The sequence below is a fragment of the Coccinella septempunctata genome, chromosome 5, assembly GCF_907165205.1.
Source record: "Coccinella septempunctata chromosome 5, icCocSept1.1, whole genome shotgun sequence".
Taxonomy (NCBI): Eukaryota; Metazoa; Arthropoda; class Insecta; order Coleoptera; family Coccinellidae; genus Coccinella; species Coccinella septempunctata.
In genome coordinates, this window is record NC_058193.1 from 32,720,681 (window position 1) to 32,738,249 (window position 17,569).

General features: G+C 34.7%; 3 protein-coding genes across 8 annotated transcripts; 1 reads left to right on the top strand and 2 right to left on the bottom strand.

The window, feature by feature from the left end:
* Positions 1-367: 367 nt before the first annotated feature.
* Positions 368-8,175, bottom strand: LOC123312843 (7SK snRNA methylphosphate capping enzyme bin3-like). 3 transcript variants are annotated; one of them, XM_044897366.1, is made up of 7 exons: positions 7,997-8,175; positions 3,930-4,370; positions 3,269-3,717; positions 1,680-1,975; positions 1,570-1,625; positions 1,260-1,478; positions 368-1,196 (listed from the first exon to the last, which is right to left on the bottom strand). In XM_044897366.1, exons 2-7 carry the CDS (start codon positions 4,362-4,364, stop codon positions 570-572), a joined length of 2,082 nt encoding a protein of 693 aa, XP_044753301.1. In that variant the 5' UTR covers positions 4,365-4,370; positions 7,997-8,175; the 3' UTR covers positions 368-569. The 3 variants fall into 3 exon arrangements, with proteins under 3 accessions (XP_044753301.1, XP_044753300.1, XP_044753299.1); XM_044897365.1 differs by having other exon boundaries at positions 368-641; positions 672-1,196; positions 1,570-1,975; XM_044897364.1 differs by having other exon boundaries at positions 1,570-1,975; positions 7,997-8,174.
* Positions 8,176-8,326: 151 nt separating this feature from the next.
* LOC123312844 (zinc finger CW-type PWWP domain protein 1-like) lies at positions 8,327-10,903 on the top strand. Its single transcript, XM_044897367.1, has 3 exons — positions 8,327-9,724; positions 10,049-10,248; positions 10,388-10,903. Exons 1-3 carry the CDS (start codon positions 8,911-8,913, stop codon positions 10,766-10,768), a joined length of 1,395 nt encoding a protein of 464 aa, XP_044753302.1. The 5' UTR covers positions 8,327-8,910; the 3' UTR covers positions 10,769-10,903.
* Positions 10,900-16,807, bottom strand: LOC123312842. Of its 4 annotated transcripts, none has more exons than XM_044897363.1 (8): positions 16,370-16,807; positions 14,928-15,179; positions 14,577-14,830; positions 14,185-14,502; positions 13,825-14,108; positions 13,522-13,760; positions 13,154-13,449; positions 10,900-12,933 (listed from the first exon to the last, which is right to left on the bottom strand). In XM_044897363.1, the coding sequence occupies exons 2-8, from the start codon at positions 15,151-15,153 to the stop codon at positions 12,091-12,093; spliced, it is 2,460 nt and encodes an 819-aa protein (XP_044753298.1). In that variant the 5' UTR covers positions 15,154-15,179; positions 16,370-16,807; the 3' UTR covers positions 10,900-12,090. The 4 variants fall into 4 exon arrangements, with proteins under 4 accessions (XP_044753298.1, XP_044753295.1, XP_044753297.1 ...); XM_044897360.1 differs by having other exon boundaries at positions 14,913-15,179; positions 16,370-16,806; XM_044897362.1 differs by lacking the exon at positions 16,370-16,807 and adding an exon at positions 15,858-16,337 and having other exon boundaries at positions 14,913-15,179.
* Positions 16,808-17,569: the final 762 nt, after the last annotated feature.

Below are 17,569 nucleotides of genomic sequence, written 5' to 3' on the forward strand. Positions count from 1 at the left end.
CATTTGCGTATAGTGACGTCAAAAATCTCGATTTTCTCAAGCATTTTTTCCTCATTTCCGATCTGGCTAGCAGATCTAGAATATTTGCTGAGCACGCTCAGGTTTTTCGTCTTTCGTTTGGCATTTTTCAATGCCTTCTAGATGCAACGGTTCGCTCACAGATAGCGATTTTCCAACCCTCTATCATCATAATCAGATGATTTTCACTCTTACCTCTCCAACTCGGTGCTCAAGTGGACCTACTGCCATACCAGTGTGCGTTAAAGTGTTATAATCTAGTCTACTTCAATTTCTCCAACTTTTTTTTCTTTGCACACCCATTATGTCTACTTGCTAACTGTACTTTCGAAGAAATAAAACAAACTACTGTGACCAAAATTCTGAGAATATAATTAAATTTCTACTTACAGTTTTTGCACTAGTAAACTATATTTCAAAATTTAATATTAAACAAAACTATATTCCAAATTTAATTTGGGTGTGATTCAACATAAAATAGATATGTACAAAAGCAGTTAATTAAATAATAATATTAACACTATATACAATCAACCCGAAAAGGCTTTTATTTACATATCTTTTTCCTCTTTCCTTTCACTGGAAAGTTTACATTCTGATGTAGAAATTTCATCACAGTTTTCCTTCCGCTCATTCGAATCTAAACAGTTTTCAACCTCATCTGACTTAGTTGTTGAACTTTCAACTATACAAACGTCCACATCACAATTCTTCTTTTCCACTTCAACTTCCATCACAGTCCCCTCAGTTTTCACTGGTTCAGAGCAAGGTTTGCTCTCTGAAACGTCTGTTGTAGAATCACAGTTAGCCACTTCAACTGAACTTTTGACAGTGTTGTGCGACAAAGTTTTAGCAATTTGGATATTCGCTTCTGTGTTTTCTTCTGCCGTGGTGCAGTACCTGTTCAGTATTCCGCTGTATATGTAGTCTACAGAATCGGAATTCTGGGATTCACTCTTCATATTTGGCGTGATGTTAAAAGGCGTCGAATCGATTCTCTCACTGGGAAACATGGTGCTTTTCGTGAAAAGCTGTATGGGGCGTCTGAAACCTTTGGAATGGCACTGGGGATAGCCCAAGATCTCACTTTTGGCAAAACCCACTGCAGGCGATAGGAGGTACTCCGTGAACTTATTTGGAAAGAATTCAATGGAATTGTAGTTTCTGTATATAGTTTCCTGAAAAAAAAAAAACGAGATAAAAGTAAGTATTGAGTTGTAGTCCTTGCATAAATGACTCACAGTTAGTTTTTTCTTCCCTTTGTAACTGGCCCAGTTCTGAGGTTCCAGGATCAGCCTTCCTCCAGGTCTCAATTGAGCGTACATTCTTCTAAACGCTTGCTTCAAGCCATTATCACCCCAGTTGAGATGAATCCATTTCGTCACGCTCAAACAGAGAATTGTGTCGTATTGGGGCTGTTCAAGGGCCAAAAGAGCATCATCGTCAAGCACATAGTTACACTGTAAAGAAAATTAAACAAAGGCCACTTTTCTATTTGTCCTGGATCGTGTTGTAGGAATTTTTAATTCTATAACTCAGTTTCCTACTTACCCTTTTGAAAGTGACATTTTTGGGAAACCCCCTGTTCTTAGAGCAGTCATCGAAGCCTGGAACATCAATTGGTCCGTATAGGATAGGCATTGATATTGGAAAGAACTCACTACTACATTTTTCTCTTTCCTGACATCTCCCTTGCGTGTGAATCTCATCAGCCCTCGGCGAATTCACGCTTTTAACATAATGTTTGATATTTTTCCTGGCGATGCTTATCAATTTGTCATCGATGTCTATTCCTATAACTGTCCTCGCCCCGAAATCCCTAGCTACAGAAAGTGTTACGTGTCCTATGTTACAACCGATATCCAAGATGTCTTTATCTTGAAACAAAAACGGATGGTGTGAGAACACTTTTAGTCGATGATCGATTTCATTGTTTTGGTTTCTATAGCCGTAATACCTATAAAAGACGGAATTTTTCAGATATTCTGCATTGCTGGAGACACATCAAATTAAGGGTTATAAGTATGCTTGGACCATTTCTTCTTTGCGTTATCATAGTGCTCATTGGAAAATCAACAAAAACACAACAAAATCACCAAAAAACATCAAATTTTTTAGATTCCATTTTGAATGACAGTCGTTATTTTTAGTGTCTGGAAATGAATCAGATGTGAGAACTAGGTATGACTGTAAACAAGTAGGCTGTTCGAATTTCACAGATGAAACAGAATCTCATTGTAACTTCTCAAAATCTCAATATAATTTTTTGAGTTCATATAATGAAAGAAAAAAGACAATAGTTCATCCAAACTCCTGTGGAAGCGCAATTGTAAAAATATTTCCCAAAATTCCCAAGCATTTTTTTCACTTTATATTCATTTTGCAACTTCATTTTGGAGTGTGAATGAATAGCCTTAATATTTCTGAGAATTCTAGAGAAAAATCAACTAGTTTGAAATTGCACAAGTACATGCTAAATTGTAAATGTGAATTTTCCGACCTTTTGTATTCACCACTCATGCGGCACAGGAAACATGTTAATTTATTAAAAATTGCATTGCGAGCAATGGGACAAAATTTAATGAGACGCAAAAATTTTGCGGTAAACACAAATTTCCGAAAATATTCACATAGATCGCCGATGTTTGCTCGTTCAATTTTCAAAAATTTCAACAAAAACCTAACACTTTTCGTGACAATCAAAATTCACAAAAGAATCAGCTCCTAATTAAATTTCGACATTTGCCAATGATGTATTTCTGGTAATTTCCCCACCGTCATTTGGTGCATTTCCATGTACACAGCATCGTACTCCATCAGAGCTTTATGAAGTTTTTCCGGTCCGTCTTTGTTCTCATCTGAGCCTTGCATCTTGAGATATTCTCAGTCTACATTGCCCCTTTAGAGATTGACTGGCTTCTCTTTCTCGGTGGTTTAGGGCCTTAATAAAAAACAGAAGATAATTCTCTGGTCTTTTCTCACCCTGTCTTAGTATGATGTAAACGCCAAGTCAAAATGATCCAACTTATTCATTCTTAAAGATCAGAAGAACGATCTTGATCAGGATAGGAAATCTTTCTTCACATTCTGCTTGAATGAAAAGCTCTGGACGTCATCAATGACGAAAAATATGACAACAAAAAGCTTGACTTACAACTTCATCATTAAACAGAATTGTAGAAATTCATATTTTTCGTCCTTGACAAACTGGAAATAAAAACATATCAGTGCTAAGATAATTAATTCTCACCTGTTATAATTTCCATACTGAAACTTCTTATCGTTTTCCTTAAATTTAGGCATTTGTACAACTTCCCCTTTGTTCTGTTTGGGCTCGCTTTTTTTCGTGATGGAATTCAACCTTTTCAACCATGCGCCTGGTTGTGGTACCACAGGACTGACTATTTTATCTAGAGAATATCTAACTTTTTTCGCTTCTTTATACTCTTCGGATTTTCTCTTTTGTGGTTTATCTTTTTTCGGGGACAAGAGTTCCAGAGTAAGATCCTTCACTGCCGTCAGTTTTGGTTGTTTAACATTAGAAGTGGATGCAGACGCCGCCTCGGGCATAACTTCATCGGGTATTTTTGCGCTTTCTGTTTGGCAGTCTGGGGTGTCTGCTTCTGGACTGATATCGGTGTCCGATACTTCTGTGGTTGTTGAAATGGTACGCTTCTTTTTGAGGCGTTTTTTCCGGCCCTAAACAGAACAGTTAGATAACAACATACAATAATATGAGTCAGGTGAGAACAAGAGTATTCAAAGTTTTGGAATCTACGTAACTACAAAACTGCCAAGGTGTATGACCTGGTTGATTTGAAGAAACGCTTTTACCCAATTAGAATAATAATGCCTAACTTAGGTTGCTTGCCACAAAATACTCAGTACATCGATATTCATAATGATATTACCTTTTTCACGGGAGAGCATAGCTGCAACTCATACTCCGCATCATCTGAACAATCGATAAGATTCAACGGATCTCGGATATTCGGAGGTATGATCACCTCAACCTGCCCCTTTCTCCTTGGCGGAGTCGGTATCGGGGAACTCTTCGGAGTCACGGCATTCATGGCCCTGTTGATTTCCTCGTCCTGCAAACTGTTCAAATTCAACGGATCGTTTATGTTCCCGCCCAACAGGAATTTCGAAGGTAGGACCGGCTTAGGGTTGATACCATGGCCGGAAAAGCTCTTGGAACGTCTCCTTCCGTTCCTCTCGTGTTTTATGCGCTTCCTCAGCTTGTCGCTTTGGCCCTTCGTGTTGTTGTTCGTCGACTGGATGCTCGGTTGGTTCTTGTGATGCCCTTGGGGCTTGAAAGGTAGGTGCACCTCTGCTGAAGACATTGTGATCTGCAAAAACGGAACTGTTAGAGGTGGAGCAAGGAGACGCCTTCTTCTGGGGCCTAATGGTTATGCTTGAAGCGTTAAAAGTTGAAGAATGAAGTTTCGAATGTGAAAAAGAACGGAATGAATTTTATTTCCTTCATATTCATCAATAGTGGGTTTGAACAATCGTCGGAACAGAAAATGGACTACCTATACTGGCGATATCATCTAACACAGGCGGTAAACAGCGATATGTTGTTTTTAATAGTGAAATTAACAAAGGCTTGTTAAAGCTTTATGAATCGATCTATAAAAAATAACGTCAATGACACAGAATGTCATAAAATGAACGTGCTTCAAACTACTAAATACAGGGTGTCCCAAAACTAGTGCATCAAACGTCACACCACGATAGAGTAGATCAAATACTATCAAATGACACCAACATTAGTTGAGCGAAAATGTACAATTTCTGAAAAAACCTAACCTAAATTTGCCGATTTTCGAACTATTTTTTCAATCACAAGGCCAATTTGTGATTAAGGATAGTTTTTCTCCCATATTATCACCCTTTTAGAGGGGGTTTATTCTGAGTAATAAAAATCATGTAGAAAAAACAATTGTTTTAATTTACATTTACTCAGGTTATCGATTAACTACTTAAAATAATTTCAATTAGGGGAGATAAAACAATAATCTTAGTTCAATATAATTTAAAATCGATATCGTTTTTCACAAATTGGCCCTGTGATTAAGAAAAATAGTTCGAAAATCGGCAACTATAGGTATTTTAATGAAATTCTGATTAAGTTGGTGTCATTCGATAATATTGGGTTTAATCTATAGTGGTGTGACGTTTGATTCACTAGTTTTGGGACAGCCTGTATATTTAGATAACATACAATCCTGCATTCTACAATGAAAATGATTAAATTTATGTGAAACATACTAAGTTCTGGAATTTCCAGTATGATAATTACAAGGGTTAATACAAGCTCGCTTTCCAACTAGATATTTCTTCATAAAGCAATATACCTTTTTGTATTAAAATTGAAAACTTCAGCAGTATTCGGATGTCACAGAATAATTTCACTACAAATGACAAAGACAACATTTTTATTCGTATAGGTTCTCATTTTTTATATAAAAAGAATCTTCAGAAGTGTCTGATTGGAATTTTTTAATATTGAAGAAAAAATTCCCATTGAAATCATTTCTTGATCACATAATCGACAGCCATCTTAAATTTGACAATATGAAATTAAAATTTTCTGCCTTAAAAAACACCAAATCTGATGTCACTATAATTGAACCATAATTCCAATATGTAAGTTACTGCAAAAATCCATAATATCTGATACCAAAACTCCCAGTTCCCATTTTCGAATAGTATCGTACCATAAACTCAAAACTTGTTCGCCATATTGGAATAAGAATATTCGATAAGAAATTTATTTCCCCCTCCCCAATTCACGAAACATAAAATCGGACCATAAATTCCTTCGCCATCTTGGATTAACAAACAGCCATGAAAATTTTATAATCTCTCCCTAAGTATTCAATAATTCAATCCATAATCGCAAAACTGATTCTCAATCTTGAATTCAAATTTCGACAAAAATTTATAATTCTAACTAGATACAATTTTCTATAGAATACAAAGTTAGTCGCCATCTTGAATTTTTCAAATCATGAGATGAGTAATATTCTTCGTTACATCCAAGAAGATAACTTTTCTTAACGTTGTTCCATCATGTCATTTTTTAATAGAATAGACCATAATCACACCGGAATAATGCAAAGCTACTAGCCAAATTTCCGTATGATGCCAGCAAGTTAAGTGCTTGAATATAAATAACAAATTTCGAAGTGTGAAGACGAAAAGAACAGGTTGAAGGATTATCAAAACTAGCAACGCTGCGCTCAAAATAAATATACAAAACTGATTTCTATTTTCATGAATCTTTAATAAAAAATCAATCATTTGATTCAATTTGCAATAAAGCTTCGTCATATTAACTTTAGTACGAAATATGATGTCACATGAGGCGCATTTTTATTTTTTATTGCCGACGTCACCCACGTAGCTTGCGCGAATGAACCGAAATATCCTAAAATACAGATAATGCTTCAGATGTGCAAGCTTAACTTCAAGCAGCTTTCTCAAATCACTCAGTCAAAGACTCAAAACACTCGCAACAGTGTTTTAAATTTCGAATAAAAGCTTCCAGTTATAAAATACGCAAGTATTGGTTTCCAATCAACTAACAAATTCAAACAAACTCTTCTAAATCCAAGATATTATATAATTGTGCAGTTTGCTTATCAAGAAGTGTCATTTGCAAACACACTAGCAAATAAAAACGTTCTAATAGCGAATGTTAATCTAAAAATAACTCCTTAAAATATAATACCGGCTTGTCCGGTCTTATTAGCGTGTGTACCAACCTTTAAAACATTATGGTTGCATTCACAAACTAAAGGCATTTATTGTGGCATACTGATAATATGACACGATCTCCCAGCTATATACACTTGTATCATAGACAAACTTGTATGAACTTGTTCCTCACATAAAGTTATTGATTTCTCGGATAGAAAAAAAAATTCGAATCATGGTAACATCTAACATCTCAATAAAGAATTAAAAATATCAAAATACATATATATATGGCCAAGGTATAAAGTGATTATTCATATTGAACCACTAAAAATAAGCTGTATACGAATCGAATATGTTAGTTTTTGAAAACGCATAATTTCCTGGTATTTGAACTCCAATATAGGAAATTGCTGCAATAACAGCTGATGAAATGAAAAGTCAAAAATCCATATGAAATGAGAAAACTCATCACAAGAGTTAGTGAATTCTCTGAATAAATAAACAATTATTGTAATAAAAAGAAGGCACAGATAAATAGGTATACATCTTCAAACCTAATCCAAGCGTGTAGATATTGAGTATGAATAAATAAAATAAATTTGACAAAATTCCATATGTTGGAATAGAATGGACACCAAGTCATTGATGTTCGTTCTGATAAAAGGAAAACTAATGAAAACTCTGAAAAATGATAGGAGCATCAGGAAAACAAAAAACTAAAAAAAAATTAAATTTTCACAAGTTTCAACTATTCGATCTTCAAGCCGCAAAACTAATGATGTCAAGACGCAATAAAGTCTGAATTAAAAAAATAGAAAAGGATTGAGTAGAGTAGAATTTCTAGGACAAAAATGAATGAAGTTCAACAGGCTTCAATCTCAGTGCAAGAAAACAAATACCTACCTAAAAGATGCCACATTTAACCCATTACCTACCCAAATAAAATTCAAATTAGAAAGGTAAGAGAAAATAACAAAACAGTTGGTTTTCTATAAATATTTAAGACGAAAACTGTTCAAATATTTTTTCTCAAATGGATAAATTAAGGAAAAATATAAAAGTGAAGAATTTTCCGACTGGAAAATGAAGAAAAGCATTAGATCTTTACCACTTCCTACTCCAACCCATTCCCGCAAAAAAATTAATGCACGGATCCTGGACTTGCGCATTAGGAACATACACAAAGGCCATTGCAGCTCTTGTAAATTATACACGTAAACCCAACCCAAAATCGCCAACAATCATATACAAATGACTAAAAACTTACCCGACAAATCTTCAATCGCCTTTTGCTTGCACTTTCTGGACCCCTCAAACACCAACTATCATTACAGAATGAGAAAATCAGTAGATTTATCACCAACGTTCATCTAGCGATTTGCTGCCAGAACGTCATAAATACGTTGTGCTATTTCGTTTTTACGCTCTGTGCACTGCATGTGGTTGATTCCCATTCTGGCATCCATTTTAATATGTTCAACGAAACTACACGAGTGATATACGAGTTCCGAAAGCGGGCGCATGCGCACCATGGCTGAAAATAGATCAGTTTGTTGGATCTAAACAAAGAGAAACGTCTAGGGAGAGCGTTTTTTGCAATTTTCGTTCGTATGTAGGTATTTCAGAAAGATCCTATTTTCTTCGATAGGAATTCTCATAGATGAACTGAAAACACGGCCGTCTCTGTAGACTGCTGTGCTGAAATAAAGCAACAAACATCTAGTCCATTGTATAAAGACTAGTCTTCATACAGTGCCTATTACATACATCGTGCAGCGTGCTGCTAATGCTTTGTATCTAGAGAAATAACAGCAGAGACGTATCGCAAAATAGATGTTTCTTCGACGAATTTCTTCTGAGCATAGTCATAATTATATGCTTCTGAGCATTGGCTGCAACCAGTGATACACTTTTACAATTAAACTTTTCTATGGCACAAGTTGCCATAGAAGGCAAGAACGATTAAACAAAAAAACTCCATGTTTCCTGGAATAATTCCAATAAGAAGAAGAAAGAATGAATCCAACAATTCCTTAAAACAAAAGAAACATACAGAGGGTTCACCATAGACATATTAAACATTTAATAGGTCTATGGGTTTCACAAATTATTGTTATCCTCCATTGTTGAAAACTTTCGATTATTTGATATAGCTATAAAAAATTCTGAGCGAAAAAGAACATGCCATTGTACAGAAAACGTCCCAAAAAATCTTTCCTATCTCAAGATGCACCTACTGATGAAATTATTTCGGCATTCAAATTCAAGCAGCCCAGTGAGATATTTCAAATCGAAGAGATAATACCAGGAAAAGAAGCGGAGAAACGAGAGCAAGTTGGAATAAAAATTTCTGAGACAAGAAATGAAGATCAGAAGCAAACTTCTCATAGAACCATATCGAAATATCCACAAGAAGGGATACTCCAGGAAATCGTGGATAATATTGATGTAATAAGCAGCTTATCGGACGAAATTAACGATATGTTTTCGGAAACACACCAAGAGGGCAACAATATGAAAACTGAATTTCAAGGTGATGGGGATGAAAATTCGAAAAAGAAAAAATCAAATAACCTGAGATACTCGCAGGCTAAGGATAAAAAAAAAGAGTTGCTCAATTCAACTAAAGGGAAAGAAGACAGGAGCTCTCAAAGAAGCATGAATCGAACTCCTGTAAAAGAAGCATTCAAACAGTTTCTACTTCAGAAGGAGACAAAATTGGACGAAAGTTTAATATCCTCACAAAGTTCGGATATTTCTCTGAATGATCCGATTATTCGAGAAACTTACTCCCAATTCATAGGAAAAAAAGACAAATTTACCAGAGTCAATACTCCAAAAGGATTAACACACTATGACAAAATGAAATGGCTGCAGGAACAGAGAATTGTAGGAGTATTTGTTCTCTGTGATAAGTGTGATAAAACAAGATATCTCGAGGAAATTGAGGACCCCACTGAGCTTCCAGATAAATGGTACTGTGAGGATAACAAAGGTGAATAATAAAACGTTTAGGCATGGTCTACACTACGATAAGTATATTTAATATTCTATGGTCGCCGGTACTTTATCAAAATATACACACAGGCACAGGTAAACTAGATTTGGAGAGGGTCCCTCTACCCTCGTAAATTAAACACCCCCTTGTGATTTCCGCGTTTAATGACTAATTTTTGAGAGTCGCGAGTCTCTAGGGGAGGCAGTAAACCCCCCCCCCTGGTGACGCCTATGGATATTTGTACGCTTTCTTTCATGATTTCGGCATCGGATGAAGTTAGTTCATCTACGCAGCTTTAATTAGCATTTAAATATTCAACAGATCCATTGCACAATAGATGCGAAATTCCTGAAGAAAAATTCCCTGTCCACATTCAAGAAGATTGGATACACAATTTGTACAATGCAGGTAGTATCGTATGGGCCAGGGTTTGCGGTTACCCATGGTGGCCTGGAATGATTGATGATGATCCAAACACAGAGTCCTACTATTGGTTGGATGATGATATTGATACTGTTCCGGTAAGAAATATCAGTTCATCAGAAATCGTTATTATAATAAGGAACGTTCGAAGGAAAACGATTAATATTACACTTATAAAAGAAAATTTTTTCCATTTTGGTACTATACTTTACAACTTTAACGTAATTTAACTTTCAGTCTTGGTATCATGTTACCTTCTTCGATCAGAAGCAAGTTTCAAGAGCGTGGCTGAAACCTCACGAGATCATGGCATTCAACAAAGTCAATTACAATCCAAACCCAGATTCCCTCAAATTCAGATGTTTTAAAACAAGAATTAACTTTGCGATCAAACAGGCAAACGAAGCCTTAGGGATGTCGCTTCGTGAGCGATTATCAGTATATAGCTTTTTGGAAAGATTCGAGAAACCAATAAAAAAACCAAAAGATGTCTTGAAAGAAACAAAAAAGAAAACTTTATTGAAGAGAGGAGGAGAACAGGAGATAAAATCCAGAAAGAAAAAACCTACAAGTGAACTCAAAGAACTGGAATCGTTTGAAATACTCTTCCGTTTATAGAATTTAAGAATTAAAATATTATGATTCGTTGATTTGTAGTAAGTGTTGATTAATTAACAATTCCAAGTACTTTGTTTAACTCAAAATCCAGTTATATATCTGTATGTATATTAAAAAATAAAAGTCTGAAATAAATATAGGAATAATCAATTCAATTTAATGGTAAAAATAAACAACTTCCAATTTCAAAGGATCAAATCTTCAAATTCAATTGATTAATAATAATCATTAATATTTACACTCAGATTTGACAATACTAATATATTAAAAATATATATTATCTTACAAATTTTGGTACAAATCAATATTACAATTTTCTTGAGAATTCCGCCGCAAACACTTGATATGGTTTCAGAAAATAATTTCTATGAAATTGATTTTCATTGAAAATAAAAACAAAAATGCAAAAGTTACATGCTTTCCAAAAGTAATCTTCAGTTCACAAAGAAATGAAATAAATATCCAAAATTCCAATAATCTATCACAAATATTCAGTTACATCAGTACAAGTTGTGGACTACAACACTGTTTGTCCAAGAAATAATTTGAGAATGTACCAGATCACAGCAACATAGGAAGCGAGAAATCTCACATACATATTTAGCGAAAAAAGAATAGAAAAAACCCAAAATTTAAAACCATATCTTTTCTCATACTTAAAACAGGATGATCAAATTTTTGAGCACACTCAAGAAAATGATTTGCCTCCTCTTGATGAAAAATAAATATTCAAATAGAACTGAACAATCAAATACCTATTTAATATTTATTTTTCATAACAGAAGATAGTCCATTAAAGCTGTGAATTTTCACCAACTTAATTGTTGAAAATCATTTCGTTCATTCACTAATTGTTGGGAAAAAACTAGATTAATAAATAAAAAAAAATTATGGCACAGAACAACTTAGTATCTTTTCTCATACATAAATAAATTTTATTTTCAACAACTTATATAATTAGAGAATTCTATGTAATGTTGTCAATATCTTCAGCCTGTTGAAGCAGCTGCTTTCGTATGGGTACAAGTACCCACTTTTTGATGATATGTTTAGTCATGAAAAGCGTGAAAAGGAGAAAAAGGCCAAAAAATACAATAATTTTATGTTTTCAATTTACAGAACTTGTTCAGTTCTAAAAAGTGCATATTTTGAACCAATCAAAAAAGTTTTTCCTCTGAAGATTAATGACAATAAAACTTGTTCAGAATAATCTTATAAAACCATAATTATTGTTAACTTTCAACAATTAAAGTTGATGAAATAACCCAAAAGTCACTTGGAAAACATTCCAAATAAATAACTCATTAAGACAAAAATTACATTTATCTTTCTTTGTACCACCTACCCCTGGGTTTCCTCAACATCCGAGGTGATTTAGGAGATGCAGGCATCCTTCGTTTATTAGTCTTTTTTGAAGGTACATGCACGTCCTCCTTATTCGCAGTAAGTTTCGAATCCAGTTTTTTAACTTTCACAAAAGGTTGCAAATTAATGTTTTTACTACCGATGCTAACTTTCACTTTGTTCGCACTTCTTGGAGTTTTTACATTATTTTCCACTTGTACCCTGTTTGAAACACAATCCGTATTTACATCATTACCTAATTTTTTTTCACTTTCACAAACAGTCGTGTTAGGTTCTTCCTCCGAATCGTTCACACTCCCCACCGAACTTGTTTCTTCTTTCACGTTAGTGTCTTTTTTATTCAAGCCTTTCTTTCTGTTCGGCCAACCCGTTTTGTTGATTTTTTTTCTACGACCGCTTTTATTCACTGGCGAACCACTAATAAACCTTCGATTGCTCCTATAATCGTCTCTTTTCCGTAAATCGTCGTATATTCTTAACACGTCTAAGATTCCTAACTTATGCGAAAACTCTACTGTGTCGTCGGGGGACAGATCCAAATCGTCACACAGTTTTTCAGAATCCCATTCTTGATTCATACTGACTAAAATGTCTTCGTAATTCGATGGGGACACTTTTGTAGGAACTGGACATTCTTCGGGAATTACTGGTAAAGCTGTTGACTTATTAATTACAGGGTTGGCGTTAGGAGGTTCGGTTCCTTTTAACTTTTTCTTCCTTTGCTGAATCAAACTACTCAATATTGCTAATGTTGAGGCATGTTGTCTTGGTGATTTTCTTGGGTTTCTCCCCACATGCATCTGCAATAAGAAACAAGGTTAACATATGTCATCTTTGAAGTGGATCAGAAGATCGGTAGTTTTAAAACACTGGCATCAATCTAGACGATTTACAAGCGCCAGAAACTGAACCGTTTTTTTGATATAAACAAACAACAAGCACTCACTTTTAGTTAACAAGTATTTTAAAACAAATTTGGATTATCAAAATTAATTTCGTACATAAAAACTATCCACTTACTTTTCTCTTTTTGTGAACTTTCTCATCCGCACATTTAGACTCTTCCATATTACTATTTTCCGAGCAAAATTCAATACTGTTGGAGGGTTCGCTAGATTTACTATCTTCGTCCATCGGTTCATTGTCTAGAGAGGGTGTATAATTCGTATCACTCCTGTCCGGCGTACTGCACGATGTCCTTGAGCTCTGTTCTTGAACCATTTTTTTCAACTGGGAATATTGAGCGATGCAAATTTTAGGATCCAAGGGGGGTATGGAGCTTATTTGGTAGGGCATTATGAATTGGTTTTCCGAACCTGAAATAAAATAAAATTTTTATTCACACATCCTGTATATATCTCTCTCTCTATGTGAAAATGAATACTGACCAACATCAGAAAGGTACATATAGCTTTCTTCCCCCAGATCTTGCCTTCTAAATGGCGCGAACCACTTCTCACCACTGGGTATCATTTCGAAAGAAAATTTATAGTTGTTCAAGTCCACATTCCTATTTTTGTTCGTTGATTCCTCAACCTCTTTCTTTGTCTCTTTAACATCCATATCTCCATTGCGTTTTGGAGACTTCAGGTTTGGTTCAGAGAAAAATGATCCATGATACCTCAGTCTGAAATATTCAATGATAAATGAAATATTTTCGAATTTTCATTAATTATTGAGTTAGAATTTACCTTGATCCAGGAGTTTCGAATTTATAATACTTCTCGTTATCCATAATAAAAGCTTCTGCATGTGTTCTTCTCCTTTTTTTCGACTTTCCACTAGATGTTGTACTATCCATAGAAGCTTCGTCTTCCGTTTTGAAATTATCATTTGTTTTATCTTCTTCATTATCACTGGAAGGTATGTAAGTATCATTCCTCCCTTCACAGCTGCTCACTGTCGTGTTAGCACCATCTGCATCTATATCCTCCTCCTCGTCTTCTTCTTCTCCCTCTGAAGAACTGGAGCCATCCTAAAAAAATTTTTTTTTAGGTAACAAACACATTTGATTATTCAATGAGATGAATTTGAGTTTTTATCCAACTAACTTTTTTTGGAAAGAGAAAATTTTCCGCTTCGTTGTTTAGAAGAGTAATCTCTGAATTTCTCAGTTTCTTAAATTTAACGATTAATCCTTTCTCATCTCTCTCGTCTTCTTGTGATTCTGTAGTCGGCTTGACCTCATGATGCTCCTTGGTTGTACTTGAACGTAATTTAGTGGTCATAACTTCAACTTTGTAGTATGTTTTATTGTCCACAACCAGCCTTTCATCAGCTGAAACCCTTTTTGATTTTATACATGATCTCCTTTTTGGGCGACCTGAATTCCAAACCTCTGGTTGTTGTTCTTGTGAGTCTTGTGTTTTCTGGAAAAATTCAAGCAAATTGAACAGAGCTTCATTCACTGTAGTAACAAAAAATGAGAAAAGACGACTCTTACCTTCATAGCGATCTGCCTATGAGATTTTCTCTGTTTAACCGATCTTCCAACAAGAAGATCAGGCCTCTCACTAAAACTGTCTTCATCCATAGATGGACTCATTGCATAATTTATCTGTTTCCTAGATCGTAAATGATGGTGAATTGGAGAATCCATTGGGGATGAAGTTATTCTTTCCATGGACATCCCTCTATTTCTGTTATTTCTTGTTGATCTTGGACAAAAATCCTTCTCAACCTGTCTCCCATTCACATCTAAAATGGCTAAGAATTAAAACAAAATTCAACGATTCAAATAGATGATCGATCAATTGAGAGTTGGTGTTTTACAACTCACCAATAGATTCTATACCATTTAAATTTAAGAAAGGTTCCAAGCTGTTTTGGTCGATGAAACCATTTATCGAAATGTAATTTGCGTCCTCTCCAATTAGTTTAAGATGTTTTTTAGATTGTATATGGTCGTCTAAACTATTGTAGGGTAAATGGCAGATCGCACAATAACCTGACTGAAGGGCTGCATGTATTCTAGTCTGTCTCGTTCTTGGTTTCCTCGTCATGTTGCAAATATCTGCCATGATCAAGGAAAATTGACTATTTGTATCTGAAAAAATAAGTTGAATTGAATATCAGGCATAATAATTATTAAAATGATGTTTCATGTGTAATGTGTGTTGCATCAATCATAATTGCTTGTTGCCTACCTCATGGAATTTTTATTGCATAAGAAACTTTTGTCATGAACTTATCAGATTGATTTTTATTGAAAATTAGTTGAATGGTTTAATACTCTGTAGATTTCAGAGTATGTGGTCCACAAAATAAACATTAAAATGTGGTGAAAATTATCGACTATTTCTTTTGCAATGTTGTCAGGTTTATATCATTATTCTATTATTGGAGGTTAGGAGTAATCAGAATTTTGAATTATACTCATGATCATTATATAAATACTTCAGCATATCATTCAGGCATTGTGAATAAGACCTAAACTACAATAATTTGGATAATATTCTCTGGGGGAGTTATTCATTATTGCTACTGACATAACAACATATTGACCTTATCCTATTTTCTATTAAAACAAATAACATTGGCAACACAGTATGAATGATAATTACGAAGTTATGTTGATGTAGCCTGTTTCTTGAATTTTGATACCAGACTTCCACTTCAAATTGCTAATTCAGTTTATTTATCAAAAAAACAACCTCCACATTTCAAAAACAAACAATAGGTATGTTTTACGAAATTTTATTAAAAAACCTTTTAAAATACATACTTCTTCCACTTGTACATTTTTTATTTGAAGCTGTTCAAAATAAATCACCTTCCCACATACTGAGTCAAATGAAAATATACTGCGATCGTAACCATGTATTGAGAAATGTTTTGAATTACTTTTGATACGTTGCATAACCCTCGAATCGAATTGAGTTCCCTTTTCCTGCTGCAATTAAGAGCAACGAAAATAAAGGAAAGCCAACACATTGGCCAGATTCACCAAAGCTGATGTAGGTCAGTAAACCCACAAAATCAAAACAAGAAATGTATCCGTGTAATGTAACGTTTGACAATCAACAGAAGGTGCATTTTTACACAAAATAATGTTTCTAAACTGATTCTGCCAAACAATGAATACGAATAATCTCATAAAGATGACGAAGTGAATGTGAAGTGTCAAATCATGAGAATTTATTTATGAAAATAGCACCAATATATTAAAATACGAACAGAAATGGAAAGGATATGTATTGAATTTCGCGTGGGAATTGACTAGAAGCCTGTACTCACTTTCCTCTGGGAATAATCCAGGTTTTCTGCCAACTACTAAGTTGGAAGAAACATCATATAAACATAAACGATATCCATTATTTTCACTGAGTAATTCACTAAAAACTCACAAAATCACTAACAACAATAAGTGCAGAGCGACGATTTCTAGAAAAACACTCGATAATCGCAGCGGCCAGCTCTCAAGTTATGCCAAGCCAGTTGTTCGAGCTACTCTACTAGCCCAAGCAACGGCCATTTCTAAAGCGAGCTCCTACACGCCCTGAATTCCCTGTGTGCGGTTGAGTACGTTATCTGAACGTTCCAACAGGTATTACCAATCCAATTCAATGTATCATAACAACATTTTTTCTATAGAACATATGATTTTTTCGTTTAGAAATTGACGAAATTTGAAAACAATCATTGACCGCCACAATGAAAGTACACCATCAACCAATCACGATTTGGCAACTGACGTAGCGCCTCTCGCGGTTAACTCTGGAAGCTCATATTCCGGGAATTTTGGATTGAGGGCCCAGTGAATGAGGGACCCCAAATTTGACCATTATTGGGAACTTAAGGGCATTCCATGTATTCAGGTAAAGACGAAAATAGTTTGTGAATACAAAAGATGCCTACGACTTCTATGAACAAGTATTCTTGTTTCAATCTTCTGGTTGCAGTGTAGTTCGAACGAAATTTAATTTTTGGAAGAATGTATGTAATTCAGAATTATACTCTATTAACAATATTCCTGTTGTTTAGATTTTTCATGGATTCCTTTCCATTTGTGACGTTTGAAAAAATATTCAGGGCATAAGCAAATGATCACTTTCGTAAACTCCCTCCAAAAAAAAAATCGATATATTTGTGAGATATAATGAGCTTTGTTTAGGCTCTGATACAACAAGCCAGTATCTGGAACTAAAATAAATGAGGTCCTTAACTCATTCCCACATTTTGTTCGTTGATTAAATTAAGACGAAAATTTTTCATTTCAAGCCACCTGTTGGTGGGTTTCTGAAGTTTTTGACATATTTCGAAGAATTTGTCAGTCAACCAATCATACAATTGACAGTGAAAATAGAGCATCATTAGTTTCCAGAACAAAATACTGGTTGGGCCGAAATTAATAATAATTTTAAAAAAAGGAAGAACTAATATTCTTATATGTTAGGGCTTCAGGATAATTTTTCAGGAACACCTTCGATGAGTAAC